General features: G+C 42.9%; 1 protein-coding gene across 2 annotated transcripts in view; it reads left to right on the top strand.

Moving 5' to 3' along the window:
• Tiam2 (TIAM Rac1 associated GEF 2) overlaps positions 1-14,435 on the top strand; it is a 206,975-nt gene that overhangs the window by 155,979 nt on the left and 36,561 nt on the right. For both annotated transcript variants that reach the window (XM_021186122.2, XM_021186121.2), the window contains exon 15: positions 9,751-9,854. In XM_021186122.2, the coding sequence (XP_021041781.1) occupies positions 9,751-9,854 (104 nt within the window). The remainder of the gene's footprint in view (positions 1-9,750; positions 9,855-14,435) is intronic.

Raw genomic sequence — 14,435 nt, 5'->3', positions numbered from 1 at the left:
GTGGCTCTTGGTATCTTTTGGGGAGGGGAGGCAGAGCCTTAAGTATTTTTGGTTTTTAGCTGGAATCGGATACCAACCTCCGTCAAATCAGGTGTGTCGCGCAGGGAACTCAGAAACGGTCAAACTGGACCTTCCCTCCGCAGTAATCTCCTGCGCCAAGCGGTACCCATACCGTATTCATATGATTATGAATCAGTAGCGCAATTCTGAGTTATTGCGAGGTCTCTATATGAGACTTGTCAACCTCAGATTTAGCAAGGCCTAGACAAGAATTATGTCAGTATTAACACCATTAATTTTGGTTAAAATAGGAGCTGAAAGTCTTTCCTCTTCATCTCTGTTATTCCCAGTAGCCTGAGGAACTAAGGACACCGTGCAGTAACAGCAAGGGTGAAAAGCCAGAGGCCAGCTAAGGGACTAAGCCTATATCTATCAATATAAGAACTAATCTTTGTAAATATATATGAAATTTCTACTTCCCTAGCTCTCCTGGTAAATCTAAATCTTATCTTAGACTGAAAAGCCACATGCTGGGATGTCCCTGGAAGGGAGATTAGCAGAACCACCTGTTTGCTCGTAGGGGCGGGGCGGAGAACCGGAGAATGTAGATTGACCTGCTTGAGAGAAGGAAGAATTCTAAACAATGAGAGTGTAGCAATGTAAATTTTCTGTTCGGAGAAGTCAAGGTACTTTATTTAGATGCAAATTGTAAAGCTAAAGCTAGTCTCCGGCCTCCTGTAGGGGATTTGGCTCAGAGGAAAACAATTTTTTCTGAGAGCTTCCACTCCCAGCACAAGAGGAATTTTAGTCTTTAGAATGATACTTACGAGGAGAGACAGAATCTGTGTCTACCTGACGAATTAATCTCTCTGGTAGCCACCGTGCTTCATCTTCATCTCGTGAAAAAACACAAACCGAGCCTCTTCCCCAGATTAGAACTGGATCTGGACCCTTCCATTTATTAGTCAGGGCGTCCTTTCATTTTACCAATGTATAAGAATTAGAAGTAACTGGGTGCCAGTGGTGTTCCGCTGCAGACTGACCTTTAATGTCAGTTTGCAAAAAGTTTAGGACAAATAAGGTAAAGGCAAGGTGAGCCTTTGGTGACTTTGGGGGATATGCTCTGAATTAACTTTGCTAGGTAATTTAGAATATAGGAATCTTTAATAATTGAACTGAATATTAGACCAGTCTAAGATTGAGTTAGAATGGCTGGTCACACTGAAGAAGAGTGAAAAATCATTATGACTCTATTAAATGACTAATTTTACTAAGTCTGAATATACAGTCTCTGATGTACTATTGCCATAAAGTTAAAAGGCTAGAAGCTAGTCTAAACTGGAAAAATGACAAGCAAGGATGGATCTAAAACATGAATTTAATCTTTTAGTCCTTTTAATCAGGACACTGAGTTAACTTACCTGTCAGCTCAGCACACGAATTACCAATATGCTTCTGTAGAGTTCTGTGGAGAGAACCTGTTTTTCCCTTTCCTAATAAGGTAGCTGTTTTAGGATCAATTTATAAGCCAATAAGTAGACCCTTTTAAGATACTAAAAAGCATTTATTAAATTTGACATTTTAATCTCAAATTTTGAAAATAAAGGTATGATTTAAATAGTGTGCATGGAAATGCACTAAATAGTATATATGGGGATACAATTTCTCTCTTTTGTCTTTTAAGAGGTTAAAGTTTAAAATTTTACAATATCTAACCTTTTGAATTAATAACTTGTTGGACAAAACATTTTAAATATTTGGCTGTAAAGGGGCAGTGACTAATTGCACTTTTAATTATTTTTCTTAAGGAACGGTTGTAACTAGAAGGCTAGAAAAGTTATTAAGAGTCACACGTGCATAATTTATTTATTTATTAACTAGAAATATGTATAAGCAATTGTAAATTTGAGAATTAATAGTATCTGAGGGACGAACAATTTTAAGTAATTATGAGCTCAGAGATATAGCATTGACTATTAATATATAAATTAAGGTTTGATTGTTCAGCATTTTAAAACACCATCTACAGCACACAACCAGATTATTTGTGCTGGAATAGGGGCAACTGTGTGTCTTAAGACTCCGCCCCACAGCAGCTAGTTGGGCCCACGTGGGCTAACGATCGGCTGGGAGGATGAGAAAAATGACTTTACAATAATGTTTTTTCTGGCCAAAGAATTGTCTTCGGCACAACTAATTTTTAATTACCAATTAACAACAATTATAAAAGCTTTTTTTTATTTTTTGTAAAACCTTTTGCAGCAAACCAAAACACCAAATAACAAAAGGATACTGTCTCTGAATCTTTTGGGTGAGAGCAAGGATTTAAGGTAAACTTCCCTTGAGAAGCATTAGTTAATAAAATACTTATCACTTAGGAAACAATATATACTGAAAGATTAAAACTTTTGGCTTCTTGTAAAGAAGCAGAAACAATAAACATTTTTCTTACATAATGTAAAGCTATATTAGCCATACATAGAGGCAAAATTTTCTAGTGATTACCAGTTTACTAGAAGCAAAAATCTTTGAATTTAAGCATTATTTTAAACATCTGAATAGATCTGTAACACTGTTAAAAAGAAATTTTCTTGAACACAGGGAAAAACTTTTTTAGGCATTGTTTGCAAAACAAAAGAAAAGGCCACAAGCCGCTCTGGGACTGCCCAGAGCCCTGTATTGACTCAAAGGTAAAATACTTTTTAATCTGAGCATTAATCTTAAATTTGCAATCAAACTGCAAGCTGCAGTCAATGGAACAATGGCAGTTTTAACCATAATTTTGAAGTTTTTGTGCAAGGTTAGGATAATATCTACAACTTTGGGAAAGCAAAACCTATGTTTAAAACAATTTATCACTGTTAAAATCAATATTAGAAGCATTACTATCATATTACGAAGTTTGGATATCAATTAATACCTATGAATACCTATTAAAGCAAGCTTTAACGCATTAATAAAGAGGCATTGCTTTATATCTTATCCTAAATTTTACTATTTAGGATAGGAACCACATTAATCATTATCTAAACTAGAAATATCTTAAGAGACTCAGCCTCTGAAGCTTAATCTCAAACTTTAACTCGCTTCAGGGCCTCACCAACTTTTTCCCAGGTTCCACAATCTATCGTTTCTTCTTCTTTGAACCATGGACAACAGCTATCTATCTTATCTAAAAAATTTCTTACTAATTGTACTTCAAGCCTTACTCCTTTTTCCTTAAGCAACTCCTGAAAACTAAAAACAATCGCCTGATCCATGATTTTGAACCCTCTTTCTTCCACCTAAGCAGTTTTCTAAAAAACTGCGGCACACCGCCTGTCTCCGTATCTAGTTCCGATTAACGAACTGCTGACCCCAAGCAGAACCAGTGTTGGGTCAGCACTGCTTCAAACTTGATTCGTATCCTACCGCATCCTCAGCAACACTTTACAAAACTGAAATTTTTTAGGCTAGCGCTAGCATGTGTACCTGTCAGTTGCTCCGATGCTCCTCCGATACGAAGATTCTTTCCTTTCTTGTGGAGCTCCACACAGCAGTCGTTTCTCTTAACATCCCTCTGCCATTCTTCAGGTCCCTGTTCGGGCGCCAACTGTTGCGGCCCGCCCGAGGTCCACAACACGAACGGTTCAACTGAAAATGGCAGTTCAGGCTGAAAGAGAGGAAACTAGACGGGCGGAAGAAACAATGGAGTCTAGACAAGACTCTGATCAAGACTCAATTTAATATTTCCAGACACCCAGTTTATAAAGGAAGGGGGAGGGAACCCAATTTCCCGCCAAGTAACTCAGGGTCCAGTAGCAGGACGAACACGTGTGTGACTCCAGGCAGCAAAGGCAGGTTCCAGCAGTGGGCGTGGCAGGACAAATGAGCCGGTAGCTCCACCCTTGAGCAGGCAGGTTCCAGGCTGGGGGAAGGGAGACCACAGGAAGTCAGCAGCTGGCGAGGGCTTGAAGCATCTTCTTACTCGCTTCTTCAGACAGGAAGTAGAGAGCTAAATGCTGATGCTTAGCAATGCTTTGTCTTATTCTGCCCATCCTATTGAATGGTGTGCTACCAATGATTAGGGTAGGTCTTTCCACTCTAGTTAAGCTAATCTAGAAACTTCCCTGAGACATGCCCACAGGTTTGTTTCCTAGGTGTCAAGTTGATTGCCAGTACTTGCTGTTAGCAGCCATTGATCCTATCTGTCCAGCTTGGCTTTTGAAAGGTCTAGCCAATCTCCAGGACAATGCTAGCTCATGATTTGACATCCTGGGGATTCTGTATGCTCAGATACACTGTGTCTTGTGATATTTGGATGGTAGGATAGCTCTTAACTTTCCTACCTTGAGGGATCTCAGGGATGTCTAGAACACCCCTCTCTGGGTCTCAGAGTATGGTGTGATGCCTCCCTAGGCATGAACTCACAGAGAAGCCCCACAAGTACCTTCAAGCTCCCTGCAGTTAAGGAGGCAAAGGTGGTGGAGGGGCTGTTCGGACTGGACAGGGTTCTGACAGGAAATATAACCATGTTCTGTCATTGGTTACAAGCCACACCTTTCTCTTCCTTACCTGAGACATCGTCTCAGGAAGTAAATGAGCATATGAGACCCACCAGGGGCTGGGAGAGTTTCCCATAAGTTCCAAAGTTTTGTGAATATATTGGATGAATGACTCAGAATTAGCTCGGCACCCACTCCCACACCTCCCAGGCTATTTTCTCCTGCATCCATCTGGCCCCTCAGGCTCCAGTGCTCCTCTGCCCTTGTGTCTCTGAGCTCTTCATGGGACTGGAGCCTCCGTCTCATTTCTGTCCTCAGCATGCAGCACCTTCCAAGTGCAAGAGGGCTACTGTAGAAATCTCCACTGTGAATAAAAACATTCATGACCTGTGTGTCATCTTTCCTGGGCTCAATGTAAGTCTGGAAACAAGGGAGCTTGCTGTTTACAAGGTGAAGGCAGCAGAATGCTAATCCGATTCTGTTACCTAGGCAATGGTACTTGCACAATGTGGGGCTTTGTGACGTTACTGTTTCTCTTCCTGCTTCTCTGACTTACATGTCTCTTCTTAAGGGTCTTTTTTTTCCCCTCCTACACCCTCTGCATTGGTGTTTCCAGGGCCCTACTTTTCCTTTTTTTCTATTAATTAATTAGTTAAATTTATTTATTCACTCTACATCCCAATCACTGCCCCTCCCTTGTCTATTTTTTTAGTTTTTATTTTAAAGACAGAGTTCCATGACCTTGCTCTGTTCAAGGGTGACCTTGAGCTTCTGCTCCCCCTGTGTTTAGTTTCCCTCTATAATGCTGGGTTTACAGGTGTGCACCTCCCTCTATGCCTGACTTATGCGGTGCTGAGGATTGAACTCATGGCTTTGTGCATGGTTGCTAAGTAATCTACTAACTGAGCCACATCCCTCTGCCTGCCTTGGTCCTTCTGAGAGAACCTTTATATATTTTTTTCTGTGGTAGGTGTCATATATCATGACTCTCCCAGGAATATTTCACTGACATCCAGGTCTACATCCATGAAAACCTTTTTAGCCTGGTCACTGATAACTTCTGGCTAGAAGATCCAACCAAGGTTGAAACTTGCATGCCTTACCCGCTGTTGGGTTCCCCATCAACTAAGCCACCTAAGACATCAAAGCTAGCATCTCCTTGGATGCCTTTGCTCTCTGCCTCTTCTTACATTTAGTATAAGGAAGGGTTGCATGGAAACCCCATCGTCTCTCTGCCCATTTTTTATTAGGTATTTTCTTCATTTACATTTCAAGTGATATCCCGAAGGTCCCTTATACCCTCCCCACCCCCGCTCCCCTACTTGGGAGCTCCATTCCCACTTCTTGGCCCTAGTGTTCCCCTGTACTGGGGCATATGAAGTTTGCAAGACCAAGGGGCCTCTCTTCCAAATGATGGCCGATTAGGCCATCTTCTGCTACATATGCAGCTAGAGACATGAGCTCTGGGGATACTGGTTAGTTCATATTGTTGTTCCACCTATAGGGTTGTAGACCCCTTTAGCTCCTTGGGTACTTTCTCTAGCTCCTCCATTGGGGGCCCTGTGTTCCATCCAATAGCTGACTGTGAGCATCCACTTCTGTGTTTACCAGGCACTGGCATAGCCTTACAAGCGACAGCTATATCAGTGTCCTTTCAGCAAAATCTTGCTGGTGTATTCAATAGTGTCTGCATTTGGTGGCTGATTATGGGATGGATCCCCAGGTGGGGCAGTCCCTGGATGGTTCATCCTTTAATTTCAGCTCCAAACTTTGTTTCTGTAACTCCTTCCATGGGTGTTTTGTTCCCTATTCTAAGAAGGAGCAAAGTGTCCACACTTTGGTCTTCGTTCTTCTTGAGTTTCATGTGTTTTGCAAATTGTATCTTGGATATTCTAAGTTTCTGAGCTAATATCCACTTATCAGTGAGTGCATATCATGTGAGTTCTTTTGTGATTGGTTTACCTCACTCAGGATGATACCCTCCAGATCCATCCATTTGCCTAGGAATTTCATAAATTCATTGTTTTTAATAGCTGAGTAGTACTCAATTGTGTAAATGTACTACATTTTCTGTATCCATTCCTCTGTTGAGGGACATCTGGGTTCTTTCCAGCTCCTGGCTATTATAAATAAGGCTGCTATGAACATAGTGGAGCATGTGTCCTTCTTACCGGTTGGAACATCTTCTGGATATATGCCCAGGAGAGGTATTGCTGGATCCTCTGGTAGTACTATGTCCAATTTTCTGAGGAACCACCAGACTGATTTCCAGAGAGGTTGTACAAGCTTGCAATCCCACCAACAGTAGAAGAGTGTTCATTTTTCTCCACATCCTCGCCAGCATCTGCTGTCACATGAAGTTTTGATGTTAGCCACTCTGACTGGTGTGAGGTGGAATCTCACGGTTGTTTTGATTTGCATTTCCCTGATGATTAAGGATGTTGAACATTTTTTCAGGTGCTTCTCAGCCATTCGATATTCCTCAGGTGAGAATTCTTTGTTTAGCTCTGTGCCCCATTTTTTAATGGGGTTATTTGATTTTCTGGAGTCCATCTTCTTGAGTTCTTTATATATATTGGGTATTAGTCCCCTATCTGATTTAGGATTGGTAAAGATCCTTTCCCAATCTGTTGTTGGCCTTTTTGTCTTATTGACGGTGTCTTTTGCCTTACAGAAGCTTTGCAATTTTATGAGGTCCCATCTGTCAATTCTTGATCTTATAGCACAAGCCATTGCTGTTCTACTCAGGAATGTTTCCCCTGTGCCCATATCTTCGAGGCTTTTCCCCACTTTCCCATCTATAAGTTTCAGTGTCTCTGGTTTTATGTGGAGTTCCTTGATCCACTTAGACTTGACCATAGTACAAGGAGATAAGAATGGATCAATTCACATTCTTCTACATGATAACCGCCAGTTGTGCCAGCACCATTTGTTGAAAATGCTGTCTTTTTTCCACTGGATAGTTTTAGCTCCCTTGTCAAAGATCAAGTGACCATAGGTGTGTGGGTTCAATTCTGGGTTTTCAATTCTATTCCATTGGAATACTTGTCTGTCGCTATACCAGTACCATGCAGTTTTTATCACAATTGCTCTGTAGTACAGCTTTAGGTTACTCTCTACCCATTTTTAAGTGTATTTTTTTTTTAATTTTGCTGTTACTATATTTTGTAAACATCGGGATCCTTCTACTTCATATAGACCCTAACTTGCTTTTCTGTTTAGGCTTCACCTTCCCCACATCTTTCTGTATAGGCATGCAACAGTTGATTGATTTCAACCATTTGCACCATTTGGCTTTTCATGAGTTGCTTCCCACTCATGCAGTCCCTTGTGTTGCCTGCCCTGTATTATTGCCTATATATTTAAGACAAATAAGCATCCCACAGATTTACAGCCTTATATCAAGTATCTCTTTTTTATGAAGCCCTTTACTGTCCAGGGAGAGTGAGTTTTCCTCAGGAGTCCCACTCAGTCCAGTACGTTGTTTTTAAGCTCATACCTTTACCTCTGTCACTCACCACTCACCTCTTCCAATGAGAGGAAGAAACTATAGACCCTGAGACTATCTATCTTACATATCTCCATTTCTGGTACTTCTCATAGTTTCTTCAGAAATAGCTAATGCATAGAAAGCAAACATTGAATGGATAGATGGATGGATGGATGGATGGATGGATGGATGGATGGATGGATGGTTGGTTGGTTGGGTAGTTGGATAGATGGGTGAATGTATGATAGATGGTTGGGTAGACGATAGATGGGTGGGTATATGGGAGGATGGAGGGGTGAATGAATATGTGGGTAGTTGGGTAGATGGATGAGTGGGTGGGTGAATAGATGGGTGGGTAGATGGATGGGTAAATGGATGGACAGGTGGATAGATTAGTGGATGGATAGATGGGTAGGTAGATGGATGGGTGGGTGGGTGGATGGATGGGTGGGTGGGTGGATGGATGGATGGGTGGAGTGATACATTGTTATATTGCTGTGTTCACTGAATAGGGAAATTTTCCTTTTTTTAATGACATAGTTGGTCTACCTTTTATAAAGGTGAGCACACATCAGAGTAAAGAGGCCATAATGGAGGAACTGAGATTGAGCCTTTTGGTTTAGTGTCTCATTTATCATGTAGTGGACCTGCTAGTTGAGGGGTTGCTTCATGTTTTGATAGGGGCAATCCCTGTCACACTTGCCTTCCTTACTATATGAAACATCTCTTGGGACTGTTCCTGTCTTTGTGATGGGCCCCACCTCACCCAGGCTTATTCAATTTTATAGTTACAATTTGTCTGGAATGTGACTTAGAGTCCTTGTAGGATGGTATTTGGTGTTGGAAGAGGCAAAGAGAAAGTAGAGTTTCAGATTTCGGTAGACCATTGAGATATGTTCTGAGACCCCTCTACTCCATCTTCAATGTGATGTGAGTAATTGCATGCCTCCTCATCAGTCAACGCTTAGGGTACCCCGCTCTTCCTGTGGCTTCTTGTCCTGATCATGCCTAACAGTTTGCTTGCCACTGAGTTTATTTTTGAGCTCAGCCTATTCAGATGGGCTAGCTACTTGTTGTAGCTGTCTGGGATCTGAAACCATCTGGTTTCTCCTAGCTGAGGGGGGACAGAACTGGAAGAGAAACCTGTGTTGTTTTTTGTGTAGAGTCTGGTCTTTTCATCTCTCTTGATTTGTTAACTTGAACTTGAGTGGGGAGAGTTGTTGAAGCTGGTGTGTATTTATAAGTGTAAGCTTCAAGACTTGACACCAACACAAAGAGGTTGTTGACAAGGGTTTGCTTTCAGGGTGAAATTGTGGTTGATGCCAGAAATGGACTCTCACTTGTCAGTGAGCAAGCCATGGCTCATCAGTGTCTAGGGTGATTACATCATTGGCTTTCCAAGATATCCCCAGCAATTTTGTCCTTATCCAAAAATAGGGATCTGCCAACAAAGGTTCATAGATTCTTAGTCCAAATGCATTATTTGAGATTAAAGCCCAGTGAATCTGTTTGCACCATGATGGGAAATGTAACAAGGTTGGAAAACCATTATTATGTTGTTGTCCTTCTTTGGAAGTGTCCGGAAATGAGGCTATTACTGTCCTCAAGGGCCCAGATCTGGGTCTGCATGCACCAGCTGTGTGCATGTCCGAATGCTGGTGTCTTTTAAGACTGCCACTCTCGGTTGGTGGCTTCATCCTTCTCTTCCCCATCTCTTATCGCTACTCACTGAGACTGATTTCACCCATGCGTCTTTTGTCATTTTTTTTCCTGTAGATTTCAGCAATGTCCCTGACATCACAACTGGCCTGAAGAGGAGCCAGACAGAAGGCACCCTGGATCAAGTGCCCCGCAGGGAAAAGATGGAGCAGACATTCCCGGTAAGGCATCAGCCCAGATCACAAGCCAAGAAGCCAGGCACTGGTACTTGAGGTTGGGAATATAAAAAGATGGACTTTTTCTATTCCTGGGTCCACTAGCTGATGCAAATCCCTTTGTCCTTTTGAAAATTAGAACTCCCTATGTGAGGATATGCACATGGTTTTTGATTTGTAGTTGTTTTGGTGTATGTGTATATGATTTGGGGATGGGGGTGAGACAGAATCTCCCTCTCTAGATTAAGCTGGTCTGTAACTCGCGGTGTAGTCCAGGCAGGCCTGGAACTCATAATGATCCCCTTACCCCCATCTCTAAGCACTGCGATTCCAGGTGTGACTCACCACACTTCCTTGCTTCTCCTTTTTAAAGAGTGTGTGTATGTTTGCACATGTGTGCATATGTGTGTGCGCACGCTTGCATTCACGATGTATGCCCATGTGTGAGCACATCTGCCCATGCACGTCCCTGTGGAAGCCAGAGCTTGATGCTCATGTCTTTTCTACCTTTCTCTCCCTTAATTTTTTGAGACATGGGCTCACTGAACCTTTTGCAGTCTGGATAGGCTGGCTGGCCAATGCGCCCCAGAGGTCCTCCTATTTTCTCTGGGGTTAAAGATGTCATTGCCTCAACTGGTTTTTATGTGTGTTCTGGGGATCTAACCTACATGGCAAGCACTCTATCGACTGAGCCATCCTTTCAGCCCTATTTACTCACTTGAAGTCGGAAGCGATGGGGACCATTCACTTTCAGCCTGACTTCTGGCATGCTATCAGAGAGCAAGGGAGACTTAGCCAGTCTTACATCAGGAAGTCTGTTTAGAAATCCCAAGATGGAAATCCTAAGTTTGGTTACAAGCCCTGGCTTTTTTTTTTCTTAACCAAAAGTAAATTATTAGTTTTTGCAATGTTGTCATTTAACTGTAATGAAATATGTATAACAAAGGCCTGGAGAGATGTCCAAGCAGTTAAGAACATTCACTGTTCTTCTAGAGGACCTGGGTTCACTTCCCATCACCCACAGGGTAGTTAATGTCTGTACTTCCAGTTCCAGGGGCTCCACACCCTCTCTTAACCATCTGCAGTACATACATATACATGCAAGCAAAATACCCATAAACATGAGATATGAGTATATATCTTACATATATCTGTATATCTCATATAGCTTGCTTCTTTAGCCACTTTCAAATGTGCACTTTGGTGGTATGGCATGGACTCAGGATGTCCTGCCTTTTGCCTCCAGAACTTTCTTGACTATTCCATCTCCTCCCTCTCCACAGCCTCCTCTATACTTTCCTCTCAGCTGCCAATTCTATGCACTGCCTAGAGAAGCAACATTGTATAAACATCAGTCAGCATGGCAATGCAGGCCTTCAATCCTAGCATTTGAGAGCTGAACACAGGAGCAGCAGAAGTGCAAGGTTGTCCTTGGCTGTAGAGTGAGTTAGTGGCCAGGCTGGGCTACATGACAACCTTTCTTAAGCACACATGCAGTCACACACACACACACACACACACACACACACACACACACACAGACATGCACCCCCCAAGACATACACCACATACACACACAGACCAGATAGATATACATACACTTAAGCACACACACACAAAACAGACAGACACATACATATACACACAGACACACAGAAACAATACACACACTCACACACACACACAGAAGCACACACACAGAGACACCAAATACATACATACAAACACACACCAGACACATAGACACACACAGACACACACACACACACCCCAGACAAAAACAAAACACATCTCACCCTTTTGATCTTGACTTATTTCACTTAGCAAGATACCTTCTGTTTTCATCCATGTGTCCGATTTGTGTTCCTTTTAAAGGCCAACTAATATCCCATTGCAAGTATGCACTATATTCTGTTTAGCCTTGCATCTATCTATGAATACATTGATCTCTTGTGAACAATTCTGCAATGGCCAACTGGCACACACACCTCTGCCCAGATCTTTACCTTCAGGTTTTGGGGTATGTCCCTGGAGTGGGTTGCTGGAGCATAACTCTCCCACATTTGCCTTCTTGATGGAGGGACTATCAGCACCCAGAGCACTACCCTTCTGCCTGCTCAGCAGCCACTTGCCAGAGCTACAGCTCACCCACATCCTCAGCGGCATTTCTGCCTTCCTTTTCATCCCTCTGTTTTTAAACTGTCTGTGGTCACCTTACCCTTTCAGTGCTGTCTAGAGTTTGAGATGACAAGTCCAGTGTATGGTCTTTGTTTCTTACTTGAATATATAGAAGATACAAAGGCAGAGGCAATTCTCTGGGCTTAGATAACACTGAGGGCCCAGGCCCTTGGTGAGCAGCATGTAGCATACCCTTCGGGGCTGATGACATCCAAGTGGGGTCTATTTGATGAGAGCTCAGCCTCTCCTCTTTCTTTCCTCCTCAGCCCTATGGTCCTGCTGCATTCTCTCCCCACTTCTGCCATTCCTCTGTAGTCCAGGATGTCTGGTTTTATGCCAGGACATAGATTTCCTTTTTCTCTGAACTGAAACCCATCAGTGCTGCAGGCCTTGTGGTTCTGTTCTGTCTTTGTTGGGCTGTTTTAGAAAACTGGGCGGGATCATGGCTCTCTGTTTTGTGTGTGGAGCAGAGGGTCACAGAGCATCCACCTCATGGAAAACTGGGCGGGATCATGGCTCTCTGTTCTGTGTGTGGAGCAGAGGGTCGGAGAGCATCCACCTGATGGAAACCTGGGCAGGATCATGGCTCTCTGTTCTATGTGTGGAGCAGAGGGTCACAGAGCATCCACCTCATGGAAAACTGGGTGGGATCATGGCTCTCTGTTCTGTGTGTGGAGCAGAGGGTCACAGAGCATCCACCTCATGGAAAACTGGGCGGGATCATGGCTCTCTGTTCTGTGTGTGGAGCAGAGGGTCACAGAGCATCCACCTCATGGAAAACTGGGCGGGATCATGGCTCTCTGTTCTGTGTGTGGAGCAGAGGGTCACAGAGCATCCACCTCATGGAAAACTGGGCGGGATCATGGCTCTCTGTGTGTGAAGCAGAGGGTCGGAGAGCATTCGTCTGATGGAAAACTGGGCAGGATCATGGCTCTGTGTGAAGCAGAGGGTCACAGAGCATCCACCTGATGAGTTCTGTTTGCTTCTGCTTACTTTTTTGAAGCCCTATTTTCCGAAGCATTCATGAAACAGACTGTGTTGAAGGAGGGCACCCCAGGGCACAGACACAGCACATGCCTGGAGGGAGATCACTTGATGCTATTAAGAATGATTTTTCTTTCTCTGATAATTTGCTTGAGTTCTTAATAAGGAGGTTAATTTTTATCTCCATTTTTTTAAAAAAAGATTCAATAAAAGAGACATGAAAAATTGAAAGAATTAGCACAGTAAGGTCATTTTTAACTGTTTTCTGACAGTGTGTGTCAGAACTAAGCAAAAACCAGTGAGTAGCTAGGAAGGGAGAGCTGAAGGCTGAGTGGAAGTTTGGATGTCATGAGCTTTACTTTCCATTATAATGAATATTGAGGTTAGCCTGGTCTAAAAAGTGAGTTCCAGGATAGCCAGAGCTACATAAGCGAGGTTATCAAAAGGTAACAACATCAAAAATAAATAAATAAATAGATAGATAGATAGATAGATAGATAGATAGATAGATAAAAAGGTGAGGGGAGAGAGCTGGCACAAACACACACATGCACACACACACCACTCTCTCATACACCCACACTAGTCACACACACACTCATTCACAGACACTCACATACAGACACACATACACACTCAACTCACATACACTCAGATGCACACATATGCACTCATACTCACAAAGACAGACAGACACACACCATGCACACAGACACACACCACGCACACAGACACACTCACACACATATTCTCTGTGACACTCACACACAGGCACACTCTCACAGACACTCACCCTTAGATACATACATTCCAGAGTGCAACACTGGGGATGAGATGATGATAATTACCACCACCACCATCATCATCATTATTTTTATTAATAATCCAGAGATCAACACTGGGGATGGGTAATTTGCTAGACTGCCTGGCTAGCAAGCTCTGAGATTTGCCTGTCTAGTGATTGCTGTTCCTGGGGCAAGTAAAGATGGCCAAGACCTTGTCTGGATTTTTTATGCAGGTTCTGGTGATCTGAGTTCTGATCCTTATGCTTGCTTAGCAGGCACTTTACCAGCTGAGCTTTCATCTCCCAGCAGTGTGTGTGTGTGTGTGTGTGTGTGTGTGTGTGTGTGTGTGTGTAACCAGAGATCCTCCCTGTTTTCACAGAAGTGAATTGGGAGTTTCCAACCTGCTGCGTTTTTTCCCTGTACTGGGAGAAACTCTCCCAGGGGCTCCTGTACACTGCCCTCTAGCAGGCACCTGCTCAGGCCTGCAGGAGGAGGTTGCTCTCCAGGGAGGGGACCTGCCTCTGCTTCCTGGATCTTCTTAGGGATCATTAACTTCTTTTCAGATTAGATTCGAGTTGAACCTGGGCCATTTGGGGTGTTTTACTAACAAGTACTTTAGACATAAGAAAAGGAATAATTT

Source organism: Mus caroli, unplaced genomic scaffold (genome assembly GCF_978045245.1).
Source record: "Mus caroli unplaced genomic scaffold, Mus_caroli_1 scaffold_18, whole genome shotgun sequence".
NCBI classification, from domain to species: domain Eukaryota; kingdom Metazoa; phylum Chordata; class Mammalia; order Rodentia; family Muridae; genus Mus; species Mus caroli.
Note: the sequence above shows the minus strand (reverse complement) of the source record. Positions and strands in the feature narration are given on the sequence as shown.